This window comes from Diadema setosum, chromosome 19 (assembly GCF_964275005.1).
Source record: "Diadema setosum chromosome 19, eeDiaSeto1, whole genome shotgun sequence".
Lineage (NCBI taxonomy): Eukaryota > Metazoa > Echinodermata > Echinoidea > Diadematoida > Diadematidae > Diadema > Diadema setosum.
The window spans coordinates 17500029-17517712 of record NC_092703.1 but is presented as its reverse complement, the minus strand read 5'-3'; the positions used below and the strand labels follow the sequence as shown (position 1 = coordinate 17517712).

The window sequence follows — 17684 nt, the reverse complement described above, 5'->3', positions numbered from 1 at the left end:
CCGCATAAATTTGTAGAAAAAAATATACTTCTCAAGAACATATTATCCTATATTTATGCTTTTCAAAATTTTAGAATAAATTTTGCTAAGATCAGTTTTGATCAATTAATTTTTATTTGACTCTTTGTAAGCAAAAATATTTTATTATTGATCAGTATTACTGCATTTGGCAACATAACTTAGTAACGCCGAACTGATTGATAGCAACGAAGATGGCAGCGCACTGTGTTGACATTTCGTCAAGTATCGCAAGATGAACATTATTCGATGTTAGCATCAAATTTGTGATTTGTAAATAGGTTGTGAAAGCAGATTTTCTGGACTAGGTATGATGGACGGAGATATTGCGGGTGTGAGGATCATTCCTCCCGTGATAGACTTCTTGGATGCTGAAGCAAACACCGTACATTGCCAGACTGTCACGGTGCAGAACATTAGCAGGTGCAGCAGACAGATCAAGTTTCACGGACCAAGTACCAAGGTAAACGTGTGTGCTGCGACTTCAATGGCAGTGCATGGCGCTGCACGTAGATTACCCAAGCTTGGGCCCAACGTTGTACTGAACTGTGGTGTGACTGATACTTTTTAGCACAGGCGCAGGTCACAGCATATAAATTACAATGTTGCAAATCTGCAGATTTCCATTTCTAGCAATTAACATGATTAAGTAGTGTATGTAGGGTAAGGGCACCAGTATTCGGTCAGCCCCCGGTATTCGGTCACTTATCACTAGTCACCAGCCAGTAAGTTCAACTGTCACAACACACGCAAATCACATTAATTCACATACTTGCACACTCATTCACAACAGGAAACTCCCTTAACCCCCTCCAAAAATCCATCCCAAATCCCAAATTTTACCGTCAAAAGTGCAGAATCGGCGCTACTTTCCAAAAGCGCGCGCGGATAAGGTCCAGTTTTAAGAGTACGGGTTGCTGAAAAAGCGCTAAAAATCGAGAAATATGCCGTTCTCTCGCGGGATTTTTCACCTATCGCAAGCTTGGAGTGTAATGGTATCCTCAAAAATGCAAAAGAAAAACAAAATTTCCGTACGTGCCGATACAGTGTCCCAACGTACAAGGGTTGAATGCAAGTGCCGAGGCCCCAGTATTCGGTCACCAACAGTCGCTGCAATGTCCCCGATGCAATTTTGCGCCAACAAGGTAGCGCGCGCGCGCATTTTTCAGCTGCTTTGAACACGCATTGACTTTGAACGCGCACATCGCGTGACCGAATACTGGAGCCGGTGACCGTATACTGGGGAATTTTCAAGGTGAAATATTTCGGGATTTTGCGCAATTCTGTGAGATATTTAACAAAATGAAAGTTGAGATTAAAGAAATTTGATATATTTCACATACATTGCTGTAGATATCATGTATGTATGTATTATTTTAGTTTGAAAAATATTGCAAAAAAGCTTAAGTGACCGAATACTGGGGATGTTACCCTAACGTTAGATAAAATTATAATATTTTACAGCTAATGAACGCATGTTGAATTAGACTTCTAACTGTTACTGTTCCACTGCCTGAGCTGCACTATCGTTACACTACTGCAGGGCGCTAGTTAACTCCGGCGCTGGGCATAGTGTAATGCCAGTGATAGAGGGTAGACCACCAATCGTCACCCTACAAAGGATCTGCAGCTTATTTATTCCAGATGTATGTAACAAATTCACCTTTTAACCTTGAATATGCCATAAATACTGCAATTTTGAAAGTCGTGACCTTCCTGTTGTTGTCATATAGAATACTCTAGTGTTGATTCTGAATCTCCGTGGTGAAATACCCCCATTTTAGTGCATGCGATGCATTTTCCTTTGAGCGGCTTATGTCGAGTAAAAGTCCCAGTTCGCGGCCGCTTAAGGGTTTTTCCACTCTGAAACGCAAACTTGCTAATTGCTTTAACCCAGGTTATAATAAAGGTTGACCACTTATAGTTACCAATTTATAATATTGTCAAAATCGCAAGACCAATGTCCATTGCGATAGTAAAAAATTACCACGACCGCGATCCGGTACAGCGTCCGCCGGTTCGCGACCGTGGTAGTTTGGTTTGCGGCCTGATGTACAATTCCTATGCAATAAGCGCGTGCTCAGTGATCTGCTGAACGCTAGCTACATTTGACACGCGAACGTTGCATAAGTGCCAAGTCCCATTGCGAAAGCACATGAAAAGGGCTCGCGTTAGACCCTTGATCCTTAAAGGGAAGGTAAACCCAAAGAGCAATGTGGATTGAGTGAAAGCAGCAACATTAGTAGAACACATCAGTGAAAGTTTGAGAAAAATTGGACAATCGATGCAAAAGTTATGAATTTTTAAAGTTTTGGCGTTGGAACCGCTGGATGAGGAGACTACTAGAGGATATGACGTATGAGTGGACAACAATACAAAGAAAATATAAAGGATATTCAACAAAAATTCACTTTTCTAGAATCATGAAAGAGCAGTGGACCAAACGCTTTCAGAGAGCAGGGGGAATAATTGCTACCCTTAACATATGTCAATATCAAGTTGATGGAATTTGTAATTTTCATGAAAAATGGATTTTTGTAGTATTTTCTTTATATTTTCTTGATATTGTAGTCCACTCATACGTCATAACCTCTAGTAGTCTCCTCATCCAGCGGTTCCAACACCAAAACTTTAAAACTTCATAACTTTTGCATCGATTGTCCGATTTTCTTCAAACTTTCACTGATGTGTTCTATTAATGTTGCTGCTTTCACTCAATCCACATTGTTCTTTGGGTTTATCTTCCCTTTAACTATGATGTTTTAAGAAGTACTGAAAATGAAGTTTTTGGTGCGAAATGTCATCATTTAAGTGAGAAAATTTCATTTTTGTTGGAGATTTTTTCCATGTCATCGGTTGAATTTTGTAGAATGGCAGTGTGTTAGTGAATGTGTGGTATACATGTATAAAGTGTGTCGCTGTGTTCAGCGTTATATTACCAAATATGCTGTAGTGGCCGCGAACAGGTACCTGGCCGCGAACTGGGACATTTATTCTAAGGGTAGTTTCTACCCTCGGCTCCCCCTCCCTCGACATACAACTTACACGTAGGTATGTAAATTTCACAGTCATGCGTCGTGTTCGCAGTTTCCTAGGCGGATGTGTAACTGAACCGTGTTTAGTTTGTTAGTTTGCTTATGAGTTTTTTTCATGTCTTATTATTATTTTCATAGCTTATGGCGCTTAATCCCACACATACTTTTTTGTTCAATACGCTAGCAGCTATGATACGCAGGGTGCCGATCCTTAAGGTGCCCTGCCAATATGTGGTACCTTTACCATACTACGTGTTGGGGTCACTGGTGCGGTTAGGTGCTAGTGTACTTTTGCACCTGTTTGTCAAATGATCTCTAAACATGCACAAACTCACCCTTGTTATTCAGTAACCTAAAATACTTGCATCTGAGTCTCCAAAGTCAAATAGACGTTTAACACTTTTAGTGTTTACAAGTGTCAGAAAATCGTTGGAAAATTTTGATCACTTGAAATGCTGCTCTGTACACAAGCACAGTACAAATATGTTCAGCGCATGCTACGGGTCGATCATTTGGTCTGAATGTAGCGACACCGCAACTTTTTCTACGGGGTCCTTGAAAAGCTAAATTTTTTTTCTCTTTTTCCTCGGCCAAGTCTTGCATTAGCGGTCGTAGCTTCAAAGCAGTTGATCATGTGCGCGAGTGTGTGCTGCCACTTAAGTTATATCTTTCTCTTTCTTTTCTATCTTTTCTTCTTTCATTTTCAGGTAGAATCTATACGTAAATTTCCCCTTCCTTCCTATCAATGATTTCTTTGTGATTTTCCTCTTGTCTAACTTTCTCAATTTCCTTTTTAATTGTACTTTCTGCCTAATTGTTCTTTGTTTCCTTCATGGGTTGTTATTCCCTCCAACTTTCCTTTTTATCCTCCCCAGTATCTTTTTCTTATGTGACCTTCTAATGAATCCTTTTCTTCATTTCCTTTCCAACCTGTATAATTCTTTCTTTCCTTCCTAATCATCCTTTCTTTTATCCAGTTCTACCTGTACCTACTTGTACTTGTAGTGCTTTTCTTTTTTCAATCCATATTTTTCTCTTTCCTTTCCTCTTTTCTTTTCAAACATATCCATCTCTCCCTTGCTTTCCTTTATAATGCAAGCTTCTCTTCTTTCTTCCCTTCCATTATCTGTTAGTGAACTCTCTACTTTGTAAACTTTTAGTTTTATTTCTTTTTCCAGTTTTTTTTTTTAATATCTTGTCTTTCATTTCCCTTTTCCCCCTTTCTTAGCCTTTTTTTAAAGGCTTTATATTCTATTTCTATACACTAGCGCCCTACAACAGTATACAAATATTGACTGCTCATGAGGATGATGGTGGAAATTATCATTCCCGAGGTGCTTTTCATACCGACCCTTCTATCACCCCGAGGCGTTAGCCGAGGGGTGATGGAAGGGTCGGTATGAAAAGCACCGAGGGAGTGATAATTTCCACCATCATCCGAATACAGAGCAGTTAATATTTGTTTTATATACCTCATCGTTTAAGACTTAACCAAGATCTAGGGCTAGGCAAATAAGAAGTAAATTCTAACTGTTAGGCCTAAACGTTAGCCCTAAAATCAGGCCACAGCCTGCGCTTGCTGGCATGGTTTTCGTGCATTTCGTACTACCCAGTACGCACGGTACATTGTACTCACTCACAGTCACACGGCCTTCGGCGAGCTCCTGCATAAAATCTTGGCAGAAGATTACAGTATACATCCAGTTTCCCGTTGCTCGTGTTTTAATTCGATATTTTCAACATGCTGAGATTTGTCTCTGCTTCGGGATCCTAAGAAATTCTAATTGCAAAGTGTACGATCTTTGATCCAGCTCACTTCAAATCACGGAGTCGCGCTTGATCGCCATGCCACGTAAACGTATGCCTGCTGTGCGCTAGTGCGATGACTTTGCATGTGTTTATACGATGCGCGTAGTGAACGTCATTGGGTGGGTGGAGGGGTTGCGGACACCGCGTGCGAAGTCTAGTGTACTTGTTATGTGTACAAAAGTCGCGGAGGGTTTACGAATTCTATCACGAGGGTTTTGCCTTTCTATCACGAGGGGTTTGCCTTTCTATCACGAGGGTTTTGCCTTTCTATCACTTACATGAAAACCCTCAGGCAAGATAGACGGGACTACACCTTGTCACGTGATATACTTTTGACCAATCAGTGATACGAATCTCACTTATGAGGTATATAATAACACTTAACAGTGTTACTAGTTGTTGGTGGAGGGTTTTCTCCCATGGCATACATGTAGGTTCTGACTTTATGAGTTGTTTCCATCACAAACTGCATGGAAGAGATTAAAAGGTGAGAATTTGAATTTTCACATCATGAGATCATCAAAGGATGAATTATCAGTTTTTCACGTAGGTGGAGTACATTCAATTTTGAGTAGAGTAAAGCCCCCAGTTTTCGGCCGGCCTCCAGAATCCGGACACTTCTAACTTATCTCAAGCCAGCAAATTCTGCTGTCACAATACACACATATCATATCACACACATATGCTCAAGAAGGCTCCTCTTCACTTCTGGTCCATCTCACATCTGACATATAAATTGTCGCAAGTTTGCATGGTGATCTTTTGTTACACACACACACCCAGTCTCCATGATGAAAAGAAGAAAAAAATTTGTTTGTCCAAAAATCAAATTTTAATCAATGATGTGCAGTGACCGACCCCGAAGCATGGGTGCCAGCGATTTCGCTCAATGTGAGGCTGCCGTGCCTTTGAGCCTGATCCAACTTAAAATTTTGGGTGTTTTTTTCTGTGGCTCTCACCTCTCCATGCACATATCATCCCTACATTGTATGAAACTAAAGTCTGGCATCATCTTACAAATATTCTTAAAAGAGAAAAATAAAATCATTACTAACCTGTTCTTCAAGTTTATATTCCAAATTACTATTCCACACTGATAGAGTAAATGGGTACTTGAATTTGTTAGCAAATCACTTTGTGGGTATCACAGGTTCACTTTCTTCGTGAATTTCGCTGTCCACCAGCCTTTGGGTGCCTTTCATGCCAGCATCCCGCGGCATCCGGTGCAGACAGCGCACAAGCTATGCAAGCTGAGGGATTTTCAGAGATAGCTTGTCTATGCATGGGAGGAGATTTCTGTACATAGCATTTTATTGCATGGCCTGCACGCTGTCTGTGCTTGATGACAAAATTCAATTAAGATTTTTGGGACTCCTCCCCGCATGGCTGATAGATGACTAAATTGCCACACCGAGCATTGCGAGAAACAGGTGATTGTGTGACCCAGTGGCGCAGCCACGAGGCTTTTTCAAAGTTGGGTTTCGTTTTTTCTTGCCGCTTGGCGATGTACACGAGTATCAAATTATTCATGTATTCATGAGTCACAATTAAATGCATTTAGCCTAGTGTACTTGTACCTAGTTACATCTGTCAAAATATGTTGCATATTCAATATTTGGGAAATTACTATGTCTCAGAGTTGATTAGATATCATTCAGCTATGCTCTACATCGGTTTCTAGGAATTAGAAATGAATATACTTTTTATTAAAACTTTTTCATATGATCACTCTTACACTGTACTCTGACATTTCTTGTATCATTTCAACAATGCCAACATGATTACTGAATGTGCATTACTGGTGTTTTCACAATGTTTCTATGTTCCTGAATTTCATGCATCTAATATCTACAAATTTTACAAAATCGTTCAGTTGAGAATGTTGTCTCCTGTAACACAAATGTGTTGTACTATACCTCCAAGGTGGGAATAGCAAACTTTTCTCTTGACATTTGGAAAGCATAGTACACTTTACTGCTTTCTCATTCCATCAGTGTGGTTCTCAACAGCAAATTTAACCACTTTCAAATTGTCTTGCAAGTCCCCATTCACAAAAGTTACAGTGTAAACTCAGTATGCTACATTATTCTCAAGAAAACAAAAATCCTTTTATCTCATGTATTCAGAATTTCCGGCTCATTGTGAACAACCCTGAAAAACCAATTGCTCCAGGACTGGAAGTGTCAGCAACAGTAGAGTATGAATCCAGCGAGGTTGGAGACTACCAGGACAGACTTATTCTCCTAGTGGACGAAAATGTTATTGAAGTTCCAGTGTCTGCGTAAGTATCATGTGCGCCAATGACGAGGTCACAGACATTTTCGCAAGATGTTGTTTTCGCGAATCGATGCCAATGCTTATGTTAATGCTCTATTAACAAAGCGCATGGAGACATTTTTACATGTTGTTAAATTTGCGATCCAACTGTGATTCGCGAAATTTGTGAAAATTAAAACCTCATGAAAATAACGGCGTATACAGTACTTGAAATTCAAGATACTTTGATATTGATCGCCTCAGCAAAAGAAAAAAAAAAACATGTTCAGAGTTCGTTGGAAATATTTGAGGAAATTTTCAATACCATGTATAATTTTTCAAGTTGCAATGATCCACTGCCACTCATTGACAATCTAAGGAATCTTTATGACATTATACAAAGTACATGACACGCTTCTTCCTTCCCTTTCTTTCTTGGTAGGTATGCACCCCAGCCAGTGCTTGAGCTGGAAGGCCCAGTAGACTTTGGGACAGTGGTGCGTGACAGCAAGGTTCTTAGCAAGGAAATCTCTCTTTACAACCATGGTTCACTAGCGGGCATGTTCAAGATCAAGTACTCTGGCCAGGAGCCATTCACCATCTTTCCACTGCAAGGAATCGTCAAGCCAAAGACAGTGCAGACAATCAAAGTATGTAATGATCAACTTTCATGCAGGTAGTAATGTAAGGCCACAAGCATTAACTATTTAGATATCCTGGGCATTTGGTGACATTAATTTACAGAATTGATCATGAGTGTTTGTCTCTCTATTTAGAAGTGATAAACATGGAAGCTTCATAAAATTGTTTTTTGATATATATCTGTAAATTATTATAAGATCTTTGCATTTAAATGTGGAAAACTCGGGCAAGTTTAGATCAGAACATTGGCTGTAAGTAGAATTCACATCTTGCTAAGGCTATTTCTGGTCACTCTCAGTAGAATTCAAGGGAACTGAAACTATTGCCAGTTGTCAAAGCTCTATCACATCCATCAAAGTGAGGTTGTGACTGCTGGTACTCTTCAGCCATACAAACTTGTACAAAAGGAATGGAACCCTTGAAAACTATTTACAAGGAAATGTTGTTGGTAGTTTGGTCACATTACATAACAAGTACCTACTCACGTGTGTCATGTATCTATTTCTGTTTGCAGATTGAATTTGTTGCCAAGAAGAGTGGACGTCTGAATGAAGAGGCTGCGTGAGTAGTCCATATGTTTTCAATGTAACACAAACTTGCAAACTGTTTTTCTAGTTACACCTATAATTACGCTTGATGATATTAATGAAGATAATCCATAATGAATAGTTATCACAGAAAAGTGCCAATTAGATTATGGGTGTATGTACATCTACATGAAGGTTAGAAAACCTGATTCCCCCTTGGGATTAGTTTTGCTGATAAATCGTACATGGCACAATGGCAGTGAGGAGGGTGGTTGCAGTTTTTGTCTGCTGTGTCATTGGCTGAACATGACACTCTACATATTACACTGTTTGTAACTTTGGAAACTGTGTTATATTAATTTTGATAGGTTAACCAGCTGTGGGAGAGGTCTGTCAGCCCTCCAAAAATTTCCACAAAGCTTGGAGAAAATTACACATTAGATTCACCATTTCAAAAGAAATAATTATTGTGACAAACTGTGCAGACTTGATAACATTTGCTGATGATACATTTCTAGTCACTTGAGGTGACCAAAATGTTGATGTGATTCATATGACTACATCCCATGTCACTGACATGATGTCAGTTATCCTTCTCATTTCTTTTGTATACTTTTTTATCATTATGCTGACGGAATGTTATCTATGATTCTATGACTCTTGTTCAGGCATATCATTTGCTAGCATTGTTATCGTGTTCTAATCGTAGTTCAGTGATGACTTACTGAATTGAATTCAGGTAACACAGTGTTTAGTGATACTACAATGAATGTCAATTCTTTGTAGAGCCAAGTTAGGAATCGTTCTAAGCATCCTTGACACCCAGATATCAAATAACTTATAAAGTGAGCAAATCTGCTTGACAGTGTGTACTCCACACTCTAACATGGCAGTAATCTTGACTACAAACTCTTCCCTACATGGTGTTACACTTTAGCAATGGTTGCCCAGTACACTGTTTGCTATCTCCAACCATATTGGAGAAACCATGGCCTGCTGACATAGCAGTGTTTTTTGTCTCAGTGGCATACATAGAAACAAGAGAAACAGTGTACAAAACATTTGTATTGTCATATAAATGTTATGAAAAGGGTTCACATATAATGTTAAGAAAGAGTGCTCAAAATCTAGTCTTATTGATATCATGAAAATGGTTCTAAATCACAGAGCCATGTATTATAAGTTTACACACAAACCATCTGACTGATAACCTTTTATTCAAACTTTGCATACAGCGTGAATTTAGAAGCTCAGGAGCCAAGCTGCCTATCCCTGAAAGCACACGTTGTGGACAGATGTCTAGAGCTTCTTGACCCAAAGTCTGGTGATAACATTCAGTGCATGCGCTTTGGCTCTACCTATTATGGAACAGACAAGACAAAGCTGGCCTATCTCTACAACAATGGGCCAGACTCCATCAACTTTGTCACAGTTCTGGAAGAAGATGCTGTCGGAACCGAAGCAGTAAGTTTGGTATTTTGCAATAGCAATTTCAAGTATGAAAACTCCTACAAAGTTGTAATATAATTATTCTGAAGATTCTGTATTTTTTTTTTTTTGTTCTCTCATTACATGTACCTTAAATGCTTCTATAAAATTCACTGGAGTTTGATAGATAACGTGTGTGAGGAGACTCTTTGGTTAATAAGGCCTGTAGTTTTGTCTTCTATCTTATGTTGTCTCATTGTGTATATTGTTGCTGGGGTGACAAGACCTTGTATCTGAAGTTTTGGTGAAAATGGCTTTTTTTTTTTATTAATGCTCAGATAATGTGATGTCCTGTCCAAATCAAAGCTGACTCACCCAAAAAATGAAGCCACCACGGCATGTCAAAGGAAAGTCTATCCCATTTGATATAGTGCTTTGGCTGCCATGTTTTTTTGCTCTCCTGAACATTTGACATTCTGCAGATACAAGGTCTTGTTGTCCCAGCGACAATTTGTTTTGTGACCATTCTTGAGATTTCAGCTTTGTTTGTAATCCTGTATACTTCTAAAGTGTAAAGCAAAAGGTAACTAAAAGTCATTATGTGTGTTCAGCTGAATATGGACCAACTGACAAAGCTTGTTGTATGAAAAACAAAACATAACACGGATTACTCCAGATGGCCAAATCCTTGTAATTGAAAGGGTTGCTTTACAGCAGACATGCTGCTCATTTTGTTATGGCACTGACTTTCTCAGGGGATTGATGTCACCAAGTCCACTGTGGCCACACTGGCCACAAAGGGCTTGGACAAGGTACGGGCCAACACCTGCCCCATCAGCACGCTGGTCAAGACCCTCCCAAACCAGGGCACCTTGGGCCCCTACCAGAAGTGCCCCCTCTACTTCCGCTTTAGTCCCCGCTATGACACAGCCAGTCAGGGCTGGAAGGGGACCTCCTCTCCACCACCTCGCCAAGACTTTGCTCTCTACATGAACATTACTGTGGTAGGCAGCAATAGTGGCTTTGGAAACAACAGTGGGGAGAAGGATAACAGAAAAGACAATGAAGGTGAGAAAATTATTCGATTGAGGATGTAATATAGTGCACATGGTGTCATATCGATTCCATGCAATTTTCTGTTTCATACTATTCTGCGATATTGGGGATGGGCAAATGCACCTGTATATGACAGGTAAAGTGTCTCCTTTACGTGAGAATATGATGATATGAAAGACTGAAATTCACTTGGTACAATTAAAAGCATATATTTTTTTCATAACTCAGCTTCTGCTCATAAAGATGGTTTGCCTAGGAGAGGAATATCCAGCTTCAATATATATTCAAGATATTAAAAGTAGAGAATATATCGATTCTATATATGTGTTGCAAGCTTCTACCATAAGACTAGACGAGTTGTTTCATGCATTCCAATACAAAGTGCTAACAATTGTGTTCTTGCTATGCAGTGACCACGCTGGAAGTAGCCCTGACTGGTACTGCCTTGCCAGTCCTACTGAGCCTCTCACCCCAGACCAACCTTGACTTTGGTGAGTGCCCTGTTGGGGAGCAAATTGACACCCTCTGCAGCCTACAGAATGATTCCACCGTCCTTCCGGCTGACTTTGTCTTCCAGCCAGTGGCCCAGTTTGCCACCCGCCCAGCCTTTGGGCACCTCAATCCCGGTGAAGCCATGGATATTATCTTCTGTTTCAAACCCAATCAGTATGGCACCTTCAAGAAGATCCAGGTACATTGATACTTTTTACTGTGGAAGCATATGAGTGCATTGCAAAGGAATGTCAGGTTTTATGTTACCTTAAGTTTGTCTACTTGTGACACAAAATCCAGGAGCACATTAAGAAATAACAATTGAATTGAATTGAAAAGTTCACATTACGCAGAACATAGAAATAAATATTGCAATCAAACAATACTGGTAAGTCGTAGTATCATCTCTCTTTATGTATGTCAAAGATTAAGCATTAAACATTTGGTGATGTACTAGTTGATATAATTGGAGATCTGAGAGTAAATCAATCTTAATTCAAACTTACCAACATGTGTGCTGATGTCATCATTTGAGATCAAAAATCCAACTACTCCATAGACTGTACATTGTAAACAGCCTGCTGGTGTTCAACTAATGAGGGGCAGGTTTGCCTCTTATGAATTCAGCGTGGGAAGGAATGAGTCATTCTTCCTTCAGATTAAGTATGAGATTATATTTTTATCTATTACAAGTCATGAAAGATAGGAGATAATCTGCAATAATTTCATGAAGTTATGCGCTATCATGCAGCAGCTGATATATTTCATGGTGTTGTGGGACTCTGCCGAACCTCCCATCCCATGTTGTACAGATCATTGATGTGCTGGGGTCTGTAGCCGATGAGAGTGAGACTGAAGCTGGAGTGATCCAGCCCAGTGCCACAGTCCAGGCATCCATTCACACTCTCCATGTGTCTCTTCAAGGGGTCAGTGATGCTGTCTTCAAGAAGAAGGAGCCCAAATTCAATCCTGGTAAGCCATTTCTTCACACAGCAGTGATCTTATCAGCATAGTTTGTTGTGCTCGGTGAAGGTATTATGAGTTGTCAGATTCCATCTGCACAATCTCTGCTGCAGATTTGTAACTGGTTTTTGCAACTATTTAGAGTCATTAGACTTACATTGTGCTGAAAGCATGTAGATGCTTGTATGACAGTTTGACCCATACTAAAGGCACTGAAAATTTGTGAATATGGTGAAAAACTTGTAGACTTTCAACTCAAGAGCATGTAAAAAGTTTGATTCCAGTTTCAAATCATGCCCAGTTACATAGTTTGATCTTCATGGTAGTTAATGTTTACACCAAGTGAATTTCATCACCCTTGGCAGGACACCATCAAATAAGGATAAATGGAAAATGATTTCTTTTGAATGATGCACTGGGAGAAATTATCAACACTCTTGTTTTGTATCATTTTTTAAAGCACACATTTTAGTGGAAATCCTGTTTTTGTTTTATTCATTGATAGTGCATATTTATAATTTTCTCATCAGGAATCACCCCACTTGTGGTTGGTGAAGTTGGTCAATTCATCGATGTCAAAGTGAATGAGGGAAAGGCTTACGAGCCTCGGGCAGCCATGCTGGGTTCCACCAAAACCAAAGGTCTGCATGCCACCAGGTCAGCTGGCCACATCAAGGACAGCAAGGCACTGATTGCCTATCCCAATGACCGTGCACGGAGTATCAGACCCAGCTACAGACGGGAGGACTACAAGTAAAATATTCTCTTTTTGTGTTTAACTCATTAAGATAATACATATCCTGATTGACATCAGTAGAATGTCATATTAGCTCCTCAATAGACATGTGATATGCATTTGTTTGTACATTTTCAGAATGACTTTTGAATACAAGTAAATATATCCTTGAAATTTAGGAAGAGATAAGATGCAACTTACTTTTTATGCCTCCGCCACGAAGTGGTGCTGTAGGCATTATGTTTTCGGGTTGTCCGTCTGTCCTTCCGTCCGTCCGTCCGTCCTTCCGTCCGTCCGTCCTTCCGTCCGTCCGTCCTTCCGTCCGTCCGTCCGTCTGTCCGTCCTTCCGTCCGTCCGTCCGTAATTAATTTTGTGGCAAGCGTAACTAAAAAAACTTTTGAGGTATCCTAATGAAACTTGGCATGTATGTGTATTAAGGGGTGAAGTTGTGCCTGTCAACTTTTGGGTGCACATGCTCAAGGTCAAAGGTCAAGGTCGTATACATAAAATTTCACTATTTCCTCCATATTTTTGCAATGCCTGAAGATATTTTCTTGAAACTTAGTGTATTCATGTATTACCCAATTAAGATTCTTTGGTGAAAGTTTGGGGTCATGAGGTCAAAGGTCAAAAGGTCAAGTGAAAATATTAAAACTTCACTTTTTTCTCTGTACCTTGGAACATACATGTACTGACGCAGTGATTATCTAGACAATTTAGGGTTCATGGGTCAAAGGTCAGGGGTCAAAGGTCAAGGGCAACACTTCAAAATTTTACTATTTCCCTCATGTTTATGCAATGCCAGCAGGATCATTTTTTTTACACTTGGTGTATGCATGTATAACCTAATAGAGATTCTCTGGAAAGTTTTTTTTGTTTGTTTTGTTTTTGCCTCAAAGGTCAAAAGGTCAAAGATCAAGTGAAAGTGCTGAACTAAGTTTTTTTCCTTCATATCTCGGAAGTGGCTCAAGTTATCTTTAAACTTTCTACATATTTATGCATGTTCTGCCTGACAGTGATTATCTTATGAATTTTAGGGTCAAAGGCCAGATGAAAATGGTAACAATTTACTATTCAATACAGAAATTGCACTTTTTCTCTATACCTTGGAAATTACTCAGTGCATAAACGTATGAATTGGTCAAAGTTAAGTTAAAGTCCTTAAATCCCAAATGATACATGCTCTCCTATTCATCCAATTAAACCTAGGTCAAGGAAGGTGAACATTCAACACATTTGTGACAAACTTGTCATTTTTAATATTTAGCCAATTTTGTGAAAATGTAATCACACATTGTCCACATGTACTATCTAGACCTATAAGGAGAAACATGCATCATGGCGGAGGCATACCAGTCGCCATAGCGACATTTCTAGTCTGAATTGTTTCATATCCATCCCCTCAAAAAAGAAAAAAGACAAAAAAAAAGGAAAGACAAAAATCATGAATCTATATTGCAAAATCTGTGTAGCCAGTGATGCTAGAGCTTGATGAAAGGAACATAATATAAACATAAGGATTGTTTTATTCCCTTTGCACAAAAAATGAAAGAAATGCAGAATGTTATTTTGCATGTTGCTGAATTTCATCTTTTGGAGGTAGAATGCATTTCGTATCATATACAGTTTTGATTTCAGTATTTTGAGTATAATGGGTATGATTTCTATTCTACATATGTTTTGATTTTAGTGCCGATCAGTGAACAGTTTGGACTCGAGCAACTTTATAATACTGTAAAAGTGGATATTTTCGCGCGACTAATTTTTCGCGCTTTACCTGGTAAGAAGAGTTTCGCATGTTTTTAATTCCGCGGAATCAAGACAGTAGGAACAGGAACATATGGCAAGCAAAAATATTCGCGTGCTTTTATTTTCGCGCTAGTATCTGGTTGCGCGAAATGCGCGAAAATTTCAACACCGCGAAAATTTCCACGTTTACATGGTATATATTCGTTATATGTTCTTGTGTTAACAGATATTATGTTTCATGAATGGAGTAGTAGGTATTGCTTATTTGTGTTCATTTCAAGTCTCGGTGAAATTTCTCTTTGTAAAGGACAATCTTCACGAAGACAGAGCGGCACACCTATGTTGACCCTGACTATGCCTATGATGAAGAAGAACTGAATGATGTCATGGCTCACAAGAATAGATACAACGACTACCTGAAGGACAGCAGGGAAAAGAGAGTCAGTAGACTCAAGGCTAAGTAAGTGCCAAGAAATCCCTCGAAGAGTGACTCTTTGAGGAGTTACAATGTGTAGTTGTGTTGAATATTCAGTGGCTCTTTTACATAGAGGACTTCCTCTTATGGCGACTAAAATATCAAGTACAACTATCTTGAGAGCATCTTAAGGTGCTGAGAACTGACTGAAAGTTATTAGTACCCTAATCTTTATATTTGCCCAGATCTCAAACCTAACTTTGTGTCTGAGAGTCAAAGCTCCCAAAGTCCCATTGATGGTATGGATTCTAACAAATCAAGAAAAGGAATTCAGATATGGATGTGGTCATGAGAGCTTTTTCTTGGAAATATATCCCTGACTTTGTCTTTGCCTGTAGTAATGAAGAGCAAGGTTTACATATCTTAAGTGTTATTGTGTCTATAGAGAAAGATGTCCAATTCATAGCTGTGTTCCATGTGTAACATTCCAAAATGGAAAGTGCTTGGTATATCAGCCTTAATACAAAATAAGTTCTCACTTAATTTGACGTTTCAGATAACCTGTCACTGTCTCTTAGCTAAAATTTCATACTAAAACATGATTTTCCATGAAACTTTTGTTCTATTGCAGAGAATTCAAAACATTGAACAACAAGACTGAGATTGGAGTAAAGCCGGCATCAGGACTCCGCCCACCAAAACTCAAGGCTGATGAAATCAATGAAAAACCAGTTTGTAAGTAAAGAGCACTGCATCTCTTGAGGGTTGCGAATTTTTAAATCATATCTCAAATGTCTAAATGCTAACAAGTAGCCAAGATATCATGCTTGCTATTTCTGATTGACTGAATAAAGCCACCATTTGAATGTAATTATTTCAACCTAAGATGGGTCTATGCTCTTGGAGGTCCCTAATAGCTTGCCTCGATATTTCCTTATGTGCCATTCTTGTTCATCTCAGATATTGTGCATGGACTCCAAAGTAGCCTTAAACATATTACAATACAGCACCAAAGGTAGACAAGATATTATACTTATCAATTGTTATTCAGTTTGAATGCTTCATGAAAATTTTGTCAACGCTGCTGACATGTGTTTCACTCTTTTGTCTGTCCATTACAGCAGCCCCTTTTGAGAATGGCAGCCAGTACGACATGTTAAGCTCCAAGAAGCTGAGTGAGAGGGAAACACAGTCTGCCAAGCAGCCCAGTGCTGGTGGACTCAATGCCATCCCCATGACAGCACAGGAGAAGGCCGACTGCAAAAAAGAACTTTCTCCTCAACAGCTGCACCAAGTTGTCATCGGTGAGTTTTCCTCAGCTCTTTATGCCTCTGCCATGAAGTGTTGCTGGAGGCATATGTGTTTGGGCTGTTTGTCCGTCCATCCTGCTGCCTGTGTGGACGATGTATCCTAAGAACTATTTTGCCACGAAGTGTTGCAAGAGGCATGTGTTTTGGTTGTCTGTCTGTCTGTCCATCCTTCCGCCTGTAATCAATTTTGTAGATGATGTATCTTAAGAACTATTTGAAATATCTAAGTAAAACTTGGCATATGTATGTATGAGTGGACAAAGCCATGCCTATCAACTTGTGGGATCAAGGTCAAAGGTCGTCGACCAAGGTCAGATTTTAAAATTGTACTATATCTTCCGTATCTCTGTAACATCTAAAGGTAATTTTGTGAAACTTAATGTTTACATGTGTTACCAGATAAAAATTCCCAAGGGAAACCATGGGTTTAAAGATCAAGTGAAATACTAAAAGTTCCCTTTTTTTTTCTTCATATTTTTTAAATGGCTCAAGGTGACTTGGTCTATCTAAGGGCAAAGAAAATGTTTAATTGGGCAATGCGGCATTGGAGGAAGGGTAAACTCCATCTTAATTCACTTTTATTTCTACCAGGTCCTCCAACCATTGACTTTGCGGAGGTCTGTCTGAAATCGACAAGTAGCAAGCAGCTGAGTATTGTCAACAACCTAGACCAGTTCATTCATGTAGTTGTGGAGGTGAGTTGCTACAGGCTTAGTGAGTGGTGTAAATGATTTCATTTGATAGATCCCTACCATGTACCAATGGCAATTGTATTCCCATTGACATAACAATTATAAACATTATAATACAAGCCAATTTTCAGGGGGAAGAAAAATATGGCAAGGGACAGTTAGGGGGTGAGGAGATAAGGATAAATAAATGTATGCCACAACAGACGCATGTTTGTATGTTTCTTAATACTTAGTGTTCAAGGTCATATGCAAACACCAGATGTGAGGGGACTTCCTTTTAGAGTACTGAAGTGATGATGTCTCAGTCTTTTGTTCAAGCGTGATTAGCAACCACTGTGCTTACACATATTTGGGCTACGTGAGGTTGTTAAGAACCAGTTTCTATGGCAGTGAATGGCTATGACATCACACTTGGTATTCTGTAAAAATGACACAGAGCACGATGTCATAGAAAGACATGAAAAAAAAACAAACCAGCAAAAAAGGTATTGTCAGACTAGACAACCTGAATGTTGCATATCAAATGACAAATCTTGCAAGGAAAGGAAAAGAAGCA

At 39.3% G+C, this 17684-nt stretch overlaps 1 protein-coding gene across 1 annotated transcript in view; it reads left to right on the top strand.

Annotated features, from left to right (window-relative positions):
* Positions 1 to 315: 315 nt before the first annotated feature.
* The window catches only part of LOC140242761 (cilia- and flagella-associated protein 47-like), a 55952-nt gene continuing 38583 nt past the window's right edge, over positions 316 to 17684 (top strand). Inside the window, exons 1-13 of the mRNA XM_072322520.1 lie at positions 316 to 481; positions 6989 to 7143; positions 7561 to 7768; positions 8275 to 8321; positions 9523 to 9751; positions 10471 to 10783; positions 11182 to 11462; positions 12076 to 12235; positions 12757 to 12979; positions 15019 to 15171; positions 15758 to 15861; positions 16248 to 16430; positions 17028 to 17131. Of these exons, the coding sequence (XP_072178621.1) occupies positions 329 to 481; positions 6989 to 7143; positions 7561 to 7768; positions 8275 to 8321; positions 9523 to 9751; positions 10471 to 10783; positions 11182 to 11462; positions 12076 to 12235; positions 12757 to 12979; positions 15019 to 15171; positions 15758 to 15861; positions 16248 to 16430; positions 17028 to 17131 (2313 nt within the window). The 5' untranslated portion in view covers positions 316 to 328. The remainder of the gene's footprint in view (positions 482 to 6988; positions 7144 to 7560; positions 7769 to 8274; positions 8322 to 9522; positions 9752 to 10470; positions 10784 to 11181; positions 11463 to 12075; positions 12236 to 12756; positions 12980 to 15018; positions 15172 to 15757; positions 15862 to 16247; positions 16431 to 17027; positions 17132 to 17684) is intronic.